This window comes from Adiantum capillus-veneris, chromosome 14 (assembly GCF_014529385.1).
Source record: "Adiantum capillus-veneris isolate H3 chromosome 14, ASM1452938v2, whole genome shotgun sequence".
NCBI classification, from domain to species: domain Eukaryota; kingdom Viridiplantae; phylum Streptophyta; class Polypodiopsida; order Polypodiales; family Pteridaceae; genus Adiantum; species Adiantum capillus-veneris.
This window is the reverse complement of record NC_140944.1, coordinates 64,082,232-64,097,390: the sequence shown is the minus strand read 5'-3', so window position 1 is coordinate 64,097,390 and position 15,159 is coordinate 64,082,232. Positions and strand designations below refer to the sequence as shown.

The window sequence follows — 15,159 nt, the reverse complement described above, 5'->3', positions numbered from 1 at the left end:
GGCTTTAAAAGACATGCGTGAAAATCTTAAGCCATACATGCTTTAAGGGATGATTTATGTTGTTGACTTGGGAAGTGCAACAAGGTAGCTTGGTCACCGTGGGGATGTGGGGAAAATTTACCTCTCCGTGATCCTCATCAAATGAAATTCATCAAGGAGGGTCACAATGGCAGTGCTATGCATGTCGCAAGCGCTTTCCTTCACTACAAAATGGGAGAAGTTCCTTTCCTTTGTGACTACACAAATGCGCCACAATGGTGAATGAGCATTGTGCAGGCAATTCAACCTAGTGTAAAGCATAAATGTGTCTTAAGGCACATTTGGACCTGGTAAAAAATACTCAATCCAATTGCTTCATATATAGCTATGTGTGCCCATCGGATACAAAATACAATCATATTGAAAATATTACTCTAAAGTACTTCAAGCAAAGGAGTAATATAAGGCCATACTATTCTAGTAGCCTTGCTAAAGGACACAGGTGTTCCTCCTAATGCCATTGCATGCCAAAAATACATTCTTCCCAACTTAGGGATTGGAGATGTCCTGATCTCAAAAAAAGAAGTGAGGTAGCACTTTTGTAGGATGCCTAAAAAACAGGAAAAAACGAATTTATACAGAAACCAGTTTCCTCAAGGCAGAAAATGGGTGCCAATAGTGTTTTTTGATATGAAACTTTGCTCCGCTTTATCTGTTAAAGAAGCAATTACAATGACCGCCAACATCCCAAAATCAGCTTCATTTAAGAGAGCAGATTTACTGCATCATGCATCAAGATTGTCACACCAATGCAGAATTCTTTGCCTGCACTTGCCTTCTTAATATGATAACTTCACAATGTCAAGTCTGCATGTCCGCTATACGACTAAAAAATATACCTACATGAATCCAAGATAAGCCAAAGTGCAAGGTATAGACCCATGGTAGTCACCCACAAGACAATATAACCATCAACTCCATCATGCATAGTATTGACTAAATACCACGACGTCCCCATTAACATCGTCAGTGCCCAATAGTGGGTGTAGAACTAGGTACTAACATATGCTCCAAAACACACCACACCACACGCACACACACGAGCATACATCAGCACAAAGTTCAGCTCAGCGTACTGAGTTTCTGTTATGACTCCGGAGATCAAGGGCAGACTCAACTATAATGAAGCCTAGCACTAAAAGAAGCATTAAATCAAAAAAATTGGCACAAAAATGAGGTAGTTGATAGGGCATACGCACCACAAAAGATGGAAAGAATTAGCACAATATCAACTGGTCTAACTCGAACGAAAACTTCACAATGTGAAGTGTGTATGTCTGCTGTATGAATACAAAAAATATTCTTTGCTGCCAATGCCATAAAACTTTCTTAAAAATGCCTTTTCACTTGAAGTTTTAGACAAAAGCATTCATCAGTTTCTGAACCGTTTGCACAAGCGCAGAAAACTCAACTTCTTGACAAGGGACCCCACCTGCGAGTCACTTTTTCAACATTTTATGTACCTCCTGTAATGTGGAGGAGAATTTTTTTCACAAAAAAATGATCTTTCTGATGCTTTGACAACAATTAGCTGTCAAAATCTGACAAATCCAGAAACTATTTTGTGATAAATGCACCGTGTCATCCTGGCGCACTGACAACACAGCTCCAAATGCAGATTGCAGAGAACTACAGTTTTAAGGCACAGAATGAAATTCGTCCATGCATTCCAATGCAGGAAATTTTGCATAAGAAATGTATGGAACATTTCCTTTGATAAAAAGCCCCCTCATCTCCTAACAGATGTGCCACCATGATCTCTTTCGACATGATTGACCAAAGAAATTGGATCAAGAAAACCTCTGCCACACTTGGGACAATAGTCTACAATGTCTTTGAGGGTTGCTGGCTTGCTTCTATTATGGGTCGATTCGACATGTTGTATCAAGAGCGAAACACATGAAAATTCAACTCCACACTGTGGACACACCTCTCTACTTGTCCGCTTTGTTTCTCTCGCTGACTGGCCATCATTAGAAGTTCCCCCTACTGTACTCATCACGGTCGATGTCAAATTGCTGAGTTTACTCATGCCCGCCTCTGCTGAAGCACGAAGTGCTGAGCTCCATCCTGTGTGCGCATCGCCTGATGATGGGTTTTTCCCACCTCCTCCTTGTCGAAAGGATTCCACAAATGGTCCTGAAAACCATGGCTTGTCTCTGCTTGCTTTCGGTCGGCCAGGGCAATTGTGGTCTGGTCCAAAGCGATGCTTCAGGCAAACTTCTTGCTTGCACTCCTTGCAAACCATTTTGTTCGTGACGGTAAGTAACTCCTTACACCCGCGCACAGGGCATCGGGGCTTCTTGTGAACTTTCGCATAGTTGTTGGGATCACAGTTGGTTCTCACATGCTGATCCCATGTCAAGTTGGGGTCTTCATTAGGAACCAACCGCACTGATTTTGCACATAGCGGGCATACAAGAACTGTGACATCCTTATCTGTCGCATTCTCACATTGATGTTTACTGTAAGAACGATGTTCTAGGCAGAAAACCTGAGAGAGGGCTAGGTTAGTCACCTTCATTGCCTTCCAATGCAAATGGCATGGCACACATGACTGATAACTTCAGAGATGAAGATGCAAAGCCCAAGAAGATGATCACCGATGGAATAAAGTTCTTCGTGCGCGCACGTGTGTGTGCGCGCACATACATGCACATGTGCACGCAGGTATGCACGCATCCGCAAACAATCACATAATCTGGGTTCAACATGTGCGTATGTGCAAAATGCTATGTGCAGATGCAACGAGATCAGCTTGATCAAAGGAACAGCATGCGTGCGTCTGTACGTTTGTACCTGATGGCAGACATCGCAGGTGAAGGGGAGAAAGTCGAGCTGATTGCAGTCGGAAACGAAGCAATGTCGTCCTAGATCCGGAAACTCTGGAGTACCCATCAAACTCTCTGCCTGCTCTCTCTCTCTCTCTCTCTCTCTCTCTCTGTGACGGGCCTCCCTCGCTCTCTACGATCTCCTCTCTTCAGTCGGCCGTGACCGACAACAGGGTTATTACATTAGAAAAGACCGAAAGAAATGTCTGTTCTTTTCTTCGTCTTCTTCTTCTTCTTCTCTCTCTCTCTCTCTCTCTAGGAAATTTCTCCTTTTCTCCTCCTCAGTTCGCGTGGACTTGTGGTTCCCATGTGTGGTTGGGCAAGAACTAGTCTTGGTTGGTTGTTCTTGCCAAAGGAATTTGTTGATATGGTTTAGTATTGATATGTTGATGTGGTTTAGTATTGATGTGTTGCTACGAATCAAAAACAGTTTGCTTATATATAGTTACTGTAGATGGGAGTGTAGAGAAATGCAAAATTAACTTGGATTACTGACGCAGTCATTGAGTAGGCATCTTGTTCGAGCGTGCAAGACAAAGAACACTATTTTGTCAAGCTACATGAAAACCATATGCCCGCATTTAAACTTTTTGTCATACAAAGAGAAAATGACACAAACTAGAGACCATATATAATGTGCATCGTATAGAGAAGTATGGTGGAGAGTCGACACTGTGTCTCCCCAAAAATTATAAGAAACGATAGTTGTGTGCCATGCCCGGTGGTCTAGTTGTGTAGTCGAAGCAAAGGCATATTCATGGAGATCTAGATGCAAATGACGAACCTTTACAACTTGTTGACACAAAGTTTTATCCGTCAATTTGCAGACGTTCCCGTTTGTCGATTTTCTCACGTTGTTATGGATTGTTGTAACTAGCTCAATGTCTAGCTTGTAAATGGGAAGGCTTTGTCTTTGCTCCTGTATTGATAGATTTGATCGCTGGCCAAATGTGGTTGCCTTACCAAATGCATACTTCTTCCATTACAACATGTCATGCCTAGAGAGTCATCACGAGGTTCTTGATGAGCGAAATACTGATCTCTTATTTCTGGCATGGGATCTTTGCAAGGAGGGTTCAAATCCTTTGGGATGGAAGCAAGCATGGTCATTTTCTCATTTGTTGATGCTCTCGCAACTCTCTCCTCTCTTTGGTTAGAGCAGATTTTGTCTCTAAGGTGAACCATCTCTATTTGTTTCAATCTTCACAGGTGACACATCAATGAAGTACCATGTTTGTCATATTAAAAAAGGTTGGTTCATCCTCACTCGCAAGCTTCTCTTCGACGCATTCATCTTTTTACAAGAGTCCAAATGCATTGGCATCATAATTGTGGTAACCCCTGCCTAAAAGAGCCATTTTCATCCTTCTTTGTGATGATAATCCTAGAAAGCGTTTTGCGAGTAGTTGAAGGTTGATTCATATAAGAGGGATTAGATTCCTACCCAAAGTGCTTTTTTTCATTGGTGGAAGATCTTGCCTTGTCTTTTGCTCCACATCTCTCATGGTTGGAAAGGCTAATGGTATTCCAAGTCATGGAAACAACCTTAAGGCACACCTCTTCATCACAACATCTTTTGCATTAGCAATTTTACGTGGCAATTTGCAACACATGTACAATCCCTTCCTTTGGATTAGGAAAGCTTGCAAGCTGCAAACCATTCATGATCCATGACACACGAAACCCCACCTCTGTAAACATTGAACAACTCAAATTCTTGTGGTTGATGCCCTTTTGAAGAGCTGGGGTTCCTATCATCTCCATCCTTCCTACTTCGGTCTCTACGTGCGCATTGTCGTCGTCACTACCACCATGTCCATTGTATATACCCTTGTGATCATCATGCTCTCTTTAAGTCCTTTCTTTGCTTAAGTTAAGCAACACTCTATACACAGTGAGCTTTTTTCAAGAATGCAATATTAGATTTTTCACATCCATCGTGTCTGTTTTCAGATCTCATTACAAACTGGTAATCTTCTACTTCTACTCTTCCATTTAATTGCTTGCATTGCATGATTGGTGATGGTTATTGATGGGCTCCTCTAGCCTAAATATGCTTGTTTGAGTGGTTTAATTGAAGTACTTTTCACTAATTTGTATCAAAATAGGGTTAGAGAGGTATTGCTACACTTTTAGAGGACTTTTGTGCTAATTTTGAGGACCCTAAAAATGCTAGGTCATGATTTTGTGTATGCTTAGATTGACACTCTGCCAAGACCAGTAGGTGTTTTAAGGCTATTATAATGACCCGCTTTTGTTTCATCGCATTCTAAACTCATTTTCTCATCAAAACATCTCAAGCTCTCTCTCTCTCTCTCTCTCTCTCTCTCTCTCTCTCTCTCTCTCTCTCTCTCTCTCTCACACACACACACACACACACACACACACACACACACACACACACACAAACCCTCTTTTGCACCCCGGCTCCCATGAACGGCCATTCATGGGAGCCGGGGTGCAATCAAGGGAGGATGCAATAGCATTGCCAAAAGCTCGACTACAAGGAGTGGAGTAGATTAAGGTTAGTTTTTTTCACCCCCTCCTTACCCTATGTTTGAAATGTGCACATGTACAAAGACACACACACACACACACACACACACACACACATTGTTTGGAATGCACACACACATACATTGTTTGAAATTCTCAACGTTTGCATTATGCCCTCTTTTGTTTGCCCCCCAATCAATTTGCTAGCATCGATCTGCTTGTATTATGCGCTCTTTTGTTTGCCCCAAACGATTTGTCCTTGGTGTTGGATTCGAGTGAAAGAGAGAGGAAATTAGTGTGTGATTAGTGTGTATGAGAGGGAGAAAAGAATGTTTGACTAATTAATGTATGAGAGAGAGAGGAAAAATGTATGAGGTAGAGAGGAAAGAGGTAGAAATAGAGAGGAAAGAGAGAGAGAGAAGAAGAAGAAGAAGAGTATTTTAACATCGTAGAGAGAGAGAGAGAGAGAGAGAGAGAGAGAGAGAGAGAGAGAAAAGAAAGAGGGAGAGAGATAGGGATAAAAAGAGAGAGATAGAGAGGAAGAGGAAGAGAGAGAGAGAGAGAGAGAGAGAGAGGAAAAAGGAAGAGAGATAGAGAGGAAAGAGGGAGAGAGATAGATAAGGATACAAAGAAGGAAGAGAGATAAAGAGGAAAGTGGGGGAGAAAGAAGGAGAGATAGAGGGGAAGAGAAAGAGAGGAAAGAGGGAGAGATATATATGTGCGTATATGCATGTATATAGGCACTAAGCAAGGGAGCATAGCACCCAATGGTTGAACACTTCCTCTTGGGTATATTCCCTTTTTAATCATGGTGTTACGGTATTCAATCCACTCATGTATGGAATAGCGCAACATACCCTTGGTTTTACCACGATTGAGATTGTAATGATATCTAAAGAGGTGCCACTAGAATATCGACAGTACTAGATCTAATAGTATATGTGTGTGCATGTAGATACATATCTACATGAGTGAGTGTGTATGTGTGTATTTGTGCAAGTGTGTATGTGTGTATATACATGTATGTAGACACTAAGTATGTTTGTATATATGTATCTATGTGAGTGAGTGAGTGTGTGTGTGTGTGTGTGTGCGTACATAGATATATGTGTGTGTATATGTATGATAGAGCTTGCGTGTATACATGCTAGGTATGTAGATTAGGTATAGGGAGAGTAAAACCGGCTAGGTCCTAATACTTTCCAAGGCATCTCTTGTAGATGTTGAACGAGAGACAATCTAGTGGGGAACAACCATTGCATTCTTTCTTTGGTTGGTTCACGTCTCCCAAGTGGGCGCCTATCCATGGTGGACATTGCCTCTAGTGGACTCGAGTCTTAAGGCGGTACATCCAAACAATGGATTTAAATTTATTTGTAGCTAGTTTTTTGTGAGCATGAGTATAGATTTCTTTATGTATTTTGCATGGCCTTTCTACAGCTTTAGAGGTGTTGGTCCATCCACACAAGTTCCTCCATTGGTGGTAGATCTAGTTATCTAGCGCACGTTGTCTTTACATGAGGAGTACCTACGTTCGATGCAGGAATTGTTTGGCCACTACACTCCACAATAGCTTGTGGCCTATGGTCTTTCATAGCAGACCACACCGTGGGGGAGCCAAGTAGGGACTGCATAGGTCCAGAGCCTCAAGGAGACGGCACCGGATTCTACTGTACCTTCCTATTGCCCCACCCCCCTTCCATTGCAGGGACCTATCCCCTTGCATCACTGGGCCCTACACCATTACGTTCGACTCTTGCTTTGCTCGAGCCTTGTTGACAGTCCATAGGTGTTCAATGAGTGTCTTCTAGCAGCACACGATGGCGTTCGTCTTAGGGTAGCGAGCATAGGTACAACAATGGGGGCTCCTATTGGGATACTTGTTTTAGTGGTGGACGAGGAACGAACTCACCTATTTCAGAGCGTGCCGCTCCAACCGTAGAGGACGAGGACATTGATGCACCCGTGCCAGACACGCATGGGCTCTACTATAGAGTAAAGTCTTGGGGGGTCTGCTTTGGGACTGCAAAGGGCAGAGCATTTTGACACCATTAACATATTCTTATACACTCAACGTATAAGAATTGTTTCATAAAATTCAAAATGAAAAACTGGGTTCCTCGCAACTGGGGGAGCCCATCCAATGTGCAAGAGCAGCCAGCTACTCTGCAGCTGTTGTGCTGTGTATGCATGGAGAGGCACAAAGGCGCAGCGCTCATCCCCTACGGCCATACCTTTTGCCGCCTCTGCCCCAAACAGCTGTCCGCCTGCCCTCTTTGCAAAAGCCTCATAATCCAAATCCTTGACATTTTTTAATCCCTTTCCTCACAAATATTACTGTGTATTAAACATTCCTCACAAATATTACTGTGTATTAAACAACTATGTTTTACCTCCACTAGTTGAACTCCCTAGTGAGTCAGTGCCTCCTCATCGACATTGCCCACAATGCCCACGTAGCAATTATTATGCAATGTTAACGCCATGCTTAGTATCATTTACTTTTTTAAATGGTCGCACTTGCATCAGTTAGGTACCCCCACAAGCCTCCGCAATATTTGGTAGGGGCGTTCTCAAATGGGATCAACGGTTGCTGCAGATTCACATGTGTGGTATTTTGACAGTGGTGCTACAAAGCACATTACCTCACATCGTGAATTGTTTACCTCTCTCGAGTCTGTCCCTCATGGGAATTCAGTCACTTGTGCCAACAACGCCTCTTATCCAGTTCAAGGAGTTGGAAAGATTGTGCTTACTGCTGCTAATGGCAGTTCCTTCACACTTGTTGATGCACTTTATGTACCTGGGATCAAGAAGAATCTCTTGTCTGTATCCGCACTTGCTAGACTTGGACTTGTAGTCAAATTTGTGGATGACAAATGTACAGTTCATGATCTCATTTTTGGTGATGAAATTGTTGCATCTGGGCTTTTGTGCCGTGGGTTGTATAAGCTCACTTTGTATGACAAGTGTGGACAAAATTTTGCAAATGTTGTTGCAGATTCAAGGGCTATTTCAGATGCAAAACTTTGGCATGCACGTTTTGGTCATCTGAATTTTACCAGTTTGCTGCGTTTGCAGAAATCTGATATGGTTGCTTCTTTGCCACCTCTTGAAGCACCTGTCAAACATGTTTGTGAAGGCTGTATTTTGGGTAAGATGCAGCGTTCTAAGTTTCCAAAGGATGGTTCAGTTCGGGCTACATGCAGGTTGCAGCTTGTGCATAGTGATGTTTGTGGGCCCATGCAAACTCCGTCCTTGGGCAATTACCTGTACTTCGTGACTTTCATTGATGATTACTCCAGGCATGCATGGGTATTTCCGCTTAAAGCGAAGTCCGAAGTTTGTATGTGCTTCAAACAATTTCTGGCTATGGCTGAAAAATGTCTCGAAATGTACTATGGGCACCCTCCATTCCGATCGAGAGGGGGAGTATATGTCTGATGAATTTAATGCATTTCTGGCTAGTCGTGGGATAAAACACCAATGTACAGTGCCTTATACACCTCAGCAAAATGGTGTTGCTGAGAGGAAAAACAGGTCACTGAAGGAAATGGCATGATGTATGGTCAAAAGTCAAGCTTTACCGCATTCTTTTTGGCTTGAGGCCATCATGTGTGCCACTTATGTACTTAACAGGTGTCCTACGAAAGCTTTGCAGTCTATTACTCCATATGAAGCATGGCATGATAGAAAGCCTTCTATTGAGCACATGCGTGTTTTTGGCTGTTTGGCATATGCTTTGGTGCCACAAGTGCAACGCAGAAAATTGGATGATAAGGCTGTCAAATGTATTTTTGTTGGTTATAGTGCTGAAAAGCAAAGGTTACAGGTTGTATCATCCGAAACAAAACGTATTCTGGTTTCAGGGGATGTAGTGTTTGTGGAAGATTCAGTTCAGCCCTTGCTGTCATGTACCAGAGACAATAATGTAAGCTCACAGGACATTTATGACACTTTGTTGCCTCTTTTCAGTGGTGGAAATACGAATGTAAGTTCCAATGAGGCAAATGTACAGCCTATGGGGGTTTCTGAAAATGTTTTAGATCAGCCTATTACTGATGCAGATGTACATGATGTACTTGATGAGGAAAGGGCTGAAAATGAGCAGGCTAGAGGTATGCCAAAATGGCTGGTGCACACTTTGCGTGACAGTAAATTGGATGCACCTTTGTCTAGTCGTACTCGTTCAGGATCTCGCCATGCATCTTATGCATTAGATTGTTATGCTTTGGCTGTGTCTAGCTTACATGATGTTGAGGAGCCTCTGACTTTTGATGAAGCACAAAATTCAGAAAATTGGATGGCTGCCATGCAATCAGAATATGATGCACTTATAGAAAATGACACATGGACTTTATGTGATTTGCCTCCTGGCAAAAAGGCCATTGGTACGAAGTGGGTTTACAAGTTGAAACGCAAGCCGGATGGTGAGATCGATCGCCATAAGGCTCAACTTGTTGCAAAGGGTTATGCACAGCGAAAAGGCATAGATTATGAAGAGACTTTTGCTCCCACTTGTCGTATGACTACTGTGCATTTTCTATGTTCATTGGCAAGTCATTTTGGTTGGGATGTACATCAATCAGACATTGTTACTGCTTTCTTGAATGGTGACATATTTGAGGAAGTTTATGTAACGTAGCCTCGCGGTTTTTTCATAAAAGGACAAGAGGACAAAGTGTGCAAATGTAACAAGGCTTTGTATGGGTTGAAGTAATCTCCTCGTGCTTGGTATGATAAAGCTGACACTCATTTGGTCAAACAAGGCTTTCGTAATAGTCCAACAGAAAGCACATTGTATGTAAAGCGTGAGGGTGATGTACTTCTCATTGTGGTTCTTTATGTTGATGATTTGCTTATCACTGGACCAAATGAGAGACATATTGCTGAATTTAAGGCTGATTTGAATGCTACTTTCAAGATGAAAGATTTGGGGATGTTGCATCATTATTTGGGTATACAGTTTAAGCAGTGTGATGGTGGTATTGCCTTGTGTCAGAAAAGTTACATGGAGACATTGCTATGTAAGTTTGGACTTGAGGATTGCAAACCTATTGCCACTCCCATGGAAACAGGTTTGAAGTTGAGTCTACATGATGTTGGTGATCCTGCTGATGTCACTCTTTACGAAACTGCTGTTGGCTGCCTCATTTATGTATGCAACACGAGGCCGGATATTCAGTTTGCAGTCTCGCAGGTCAGCGGATTTATGAATAGCCAGGGTCTAAGCATTGGTAGGCTGTCAAGAGGATTTTCCGCTACCTTAGTGGCACTTTACATCTTGGCTTGTTTTATCCCAAGGGGGGATCATTGCCACCAGACTTACATGCTTTTTCGGACTCAGATTGGGCTGGTTGTTTTGACACGCGAGTGTCCACAAATGGTTTTTGTTTCATGCTTGGCAGTTCATGTATATCATGGTTGAGCAAGAAGCAGCCTACTGTGGCCACTTCGAGTTGTGAGGCTGAGTACAGGGCAGTCTTCACAGCTATGGTTGAGTGTGTATGGCTCAGACGCCTTATGGCTGATTTGGGTGTTGGACAGGACACTGCCAACACTATCTACACAGACAAGCATGCATCATGGACAGCAGGATTGTAAGTGCACTCTGCGCTAAAAGCCCATTCTGCATCAACATCAGCATTACAGTCTCCTTTCACAGAAGACTCAACAATGGCTGCATTTGTAGTGGAACCACCATTTGCAGTGGAACCACCCTCTTTCTTCTTAGCCTCTTTGGCCTTCAACTTAGGACACGACTTGATCAAGTGATCATTGGCTTTACAATAATGGCAACGCATCTTCTTTTTGCCCTTATCACCAGAATTGCCAGACGAAGCACTGCCAGCAGAAGCATGAGGAACAGAATTTTTTCCACTCGCAGCAGAACCATAAGAAGTGGCTGCATTACTGTTACCACCCTTTCTTTGAGAAGCAATAAAAGCCTGTTCAATTGCACGCTGCCTAGTCCTGTTTTTTCTAGAAAGTGACTCTTGCAACAGCAATGTGCATAATGCATCAAACTTGACAACTTCAGGATTTCCTTGGGTCATAAGCCTCCAAGTACTAGCAAAAGTCTTGTAGGAATCTGGTAAGGAATCAAGAACAGTCTGCACAAGGGAACTGTCTGAAATGACTTCACCTGCAGAAATAAGCTGCTCATTGATATCCTTGACACTAGCAAGGAAAGTGTCCATATCATCTTCCTCATGCATAATCTTCGACTCCAGCTCTTTACGTAGCAAAGCAATTTTAGCCTCATTGCGGCTTGCATAAAGACCTGCTAAAATATCCCAAGCATGTTTTGCAGATTTTGCTGAACGGATGTGAGGAACAATGGTGCGCTTCACAGACAACGCAATCAATGCATGAGCCTGCGCATCCTTAACATCCCAACGAGCTTGTTCTGTCATAGGCAAAACAACTCTAACAGCTGCAATCCTTGCAGCAAGACCTGCAACATCCTCAACATCGCCTACATCCTCAGAACCAGGACGTACATCAATGCCCTGCACAATGTTCCAGACACCCTTTGACACAAGAACATGTTGCATCATATAAGCCCACATAGGGTAGTTGTCCCCATCCAACCTGTCCTCATCAGCAAACATCTTGAACACATCTGTGTTGTTGTTGTCAGCCATGGTAAATGTTGCACCTGATGTGAAAACTGCCCGAAAATAGGAGAAACGGAGCGGGAACAACCTGTGCTATATAGCACAAACCGTAGAAGACTATAAGGAACCTGTTATGCAGAAAACGGCACTGACGGAAATTCTGCACAAAATGACGAAATAGCCTGTGCAGTACTGTCTGTAGTGGAAACGGAGGCCGAAATGAGCCCAAATCAAAATTATGAGCAGACCAAACTCTTTGAGCTCACCCAAAATTTTTGTCGACCTACGAACGCTTGCCAAATCTCACTGAAATCGGAGACAGTGAGCAGGCGATTGCTAGAGCAACTGGCGACTAAGCCCGGGAGGACGTGACCTGCTATGATACCAATTGTTGGAATTAAGGTTGCAGAGAAACACACACAGCTTGGAGAAGACGAAGGAAGCTCAAGGCACACAATAGAGAGTGTGTTACTTAGTGTGCAATGGAAAGATAGATAGCCCTAGAGTGATGGACGTATATACAATGCACGGGGGGAAAAACCTCCTAAAGAGGGAAAAAATGCCCCGGCGGTCCTAGTGTGTTTACACACATCACTACCACATGTATATGGTAACATTTTGGATTGTCTTGCAAGATGTGGTAGCTTGGCAACGGAGGGCAAGAGTCTACAACGACAATGCGTCAACATTGAGAGAGATTACAAATTGTTTTTCTCACGTGTTCAACCGTAGCAGCGACTTTCTAGTAGTCTAGGGTTGACTCTTCATGTGGGTGAGGTATCACGTTCAACACAATCACAGCCATCTTCATTGCCTTTACCATGTCACCAGGAGTCGATTATAATGTCTTCTCCACCCTCAAGTAGACCTCCAGCTATAGTTCTAGGTTGGCCAAGCCATGATCAATCTTTCTACAGGCCACTATTTTCCACACTACCATGTGACCCCCACCTGCACACGCCCCAGTAGCACAATTGCCACAAGAATTGCATCCACCAGGAACCATTAGGGAAATTTTGGACTCTCAAATGGGCCCTATAAGGACTTTAGCTTTCTCCCTCTTGTCCAAAACGGGCGCACGGTAAAATTTTTACAAATGAGATCAAAACTTGTCAAAACTTCTAGATTTATAATGTTTGAGATCTATCCATTGATATATAGCATGCCATTAGAATCCTTATATTCTAAAAGATTCCATTTTTTAATGTGACAACTCCGTCTTATAAATGGAATCTCTCCCCACATTTCAGCTTCAATGGGGAGGCCATAACTTCTACAAATCAACTCCAAATTTGTCAGAGTTTGGGAATTTAGAACCTACTTTCTAAGATCTTTGCAATGATATGTTGGTTGATAGGGTTTTGACAAAGAGCTTATGTACTTCACCAGGTTGCCCACTTTGGACAAGAGAGGTGCAGTCAAACCTCCTTATAGGGCCCCTTTGAGAGTCCAAATTTTCCCTAATGTTAAATCCCAATTTGTAATGTTTACTTCATATGAACTTATTCTCTATGTAATGGCACATCAAAACTTGGTATTGGTTGTTCATACTATGTTTTATTTTTTTATGAGTATCGTGTACTATGTGCTTGCCACTATGTTTTAATTTTTGAAGGCAAGTTAATCAAAGGTGTTTAATCTTTTAGTGAGATTTATTTAAAATGTTTTTTGAAGGCAAGTTAATTGAAGGTGTTTAATCTTTTAGTGAGATTTATTTTAAATGTTTTATTTTATTTCAAAATCTTATGGAGGACATGGTGTGGATGATCTTGGAAGTAAAGTCACTCGGGGTTCTTTATAAATAGCCAAAAAATCACTAGCTTCATTCATTCATTCACTAGCAAGTTTCTCCAAGTTTTTTTCCCACAAGATTCTCTTTTAATATTCTCTCATTCACATATTTACCATGTCAAGGGAAAACTGCGAATAACGTAATCAATGTGGGCCACCCACACAACACGGGCATGGCCCTGAACGTGGTCCCCCCCTCCCCATGTGACCCCATCACATTCAGAACAATGTGTATGCAATGAATAATTTATGCACATCACAAAGTGCACGCAACTACACGGAGGCTTTCCATGCAGTCAATGATGCCACAAAATCCCTATTCAATGCAATGTATGCCCTTGATGTAAATGCACATCCAATTGAAGGGGATATTGATCAAGTTGCAGCTATTGCCAACAATGAAATCATGATTTGGGAGGAACATGGTTCTTGCACCTCACAAGAGTGTATAGCCTTTGAGCGACATTTGGATGCTGGGGTAGAAGTGTGGATGGCATACATTGCTACACAAGGATAAGCCAATGGAGCCAACAATGACACTAGCGATGAGGACAACTAGATTTCACCTTTGTTCACCAGTGTTAGAGAAATAAGCCCATGAAACCATATGAGTATATTGTAGTGTTTGTTTTGCTCAATATCTATCTTATTGTAGTTGTTGTTTTAAGATGTGTACTTTCAATCCTTTTAAGAGTCAAACTGGATTATTATGGGCTATAAACCATTGAAATTGGCTTGTTATTGCAAACGATTCGTGTGCATGTATCATTGTCCGATTGATAGCTAACCTTGTTGCACGGTGTATATCATGATGTTTGAAAAGAGTGTGTGTGCTCTGATCTAGGTATATTTTAGTGTTTATATACGAGTGTGAATGTGTATGAGTGCACACAGGTGGGACAAAATAGAGAGAGACTTATCACGACAAAAGTTGTTTTGCATTATTTTGAATTGTAAACCCTTAAAATTGAATTGTTGTGAATGAGTCGGATGTAAGCCTTAAAGCAAAAAAAAAGACAAAGATTTGTATGAGTGTACATGAAAGAGGCCAAAAAAGAGAGAGAGATTTGTAAATGATGGATGTTTGACCGAGGTGTGTTCACCAAGAGATAAATACAATGTGTGTGTGTGAGAGAGAGAGAGAGAGAGAGAGAGAGGGGGGGGGGGGGAGAGGGGAGAGAGAGAGAGAGAGAGAGAGAAAGAGAAGAAGAAGAGAGAGGATAATTTTAATGTCGTAAGAAACTATCACAAGAGACGTTAAGACGAGGAGAGTTGAACTCTAGAATGGTTATTCAAGAGGGAAATGGCGTAGCCAATCTACCACACTTGGGTGATATAAAGGTTATACCATTTTCCTCTTTTTTTTAGAACACATACATCCA

At 42.2% G+C, this 15,159-nt stretch overlaps 1 protein-coding gene across 1 annotated transcript; it reads right to left on the bottom strand.

Moving 5' to 3' along the window:
* Positions 1–1,256: 1,256 nt before the first annotated feature.
* On the bottom strand, positions 1,257–3,144 carry LOC147442499 (zinc finger (C2H2 type, AN1-like) family protein). The gene is made up of 2 exons (XM_086528663.1): positions 2,839–3,144; positions 1,257–2,533 (listed from the first exon to the last, which is right to left on the bottom strand). The coding sequence occupies exons 1-2, from the start codon at positions 2,935–2,937 to the stop codon at positions 1,769–1,771; spliced, it is 864 nt and encodes a 287-aa protein (XP_086384789.1). The 5' UTR covers positions 2,938–3,144; the 3' UTR covers positions 1,257–1,768.
* Between the last annotated feature and the right edge of the window lie 12,015 nt (positions 3,145–15,159).

Coding starts and splice junctions, on each gene's coding strand:
- LOC147442499 (XM_086528663.1), bottom strand. CDS start 2,937: ATGGGTACTCCAGAGTTTCCGGATCTAGGACGACATTGCTTCGTTTCC. Junction 2,534..2,838: donor CCTGCGATGTCTGCCATCAG/GTACAAACGTAC, acceptor GCCCTCTCTCAG/GTTTTCTGCCTAGAACATCG.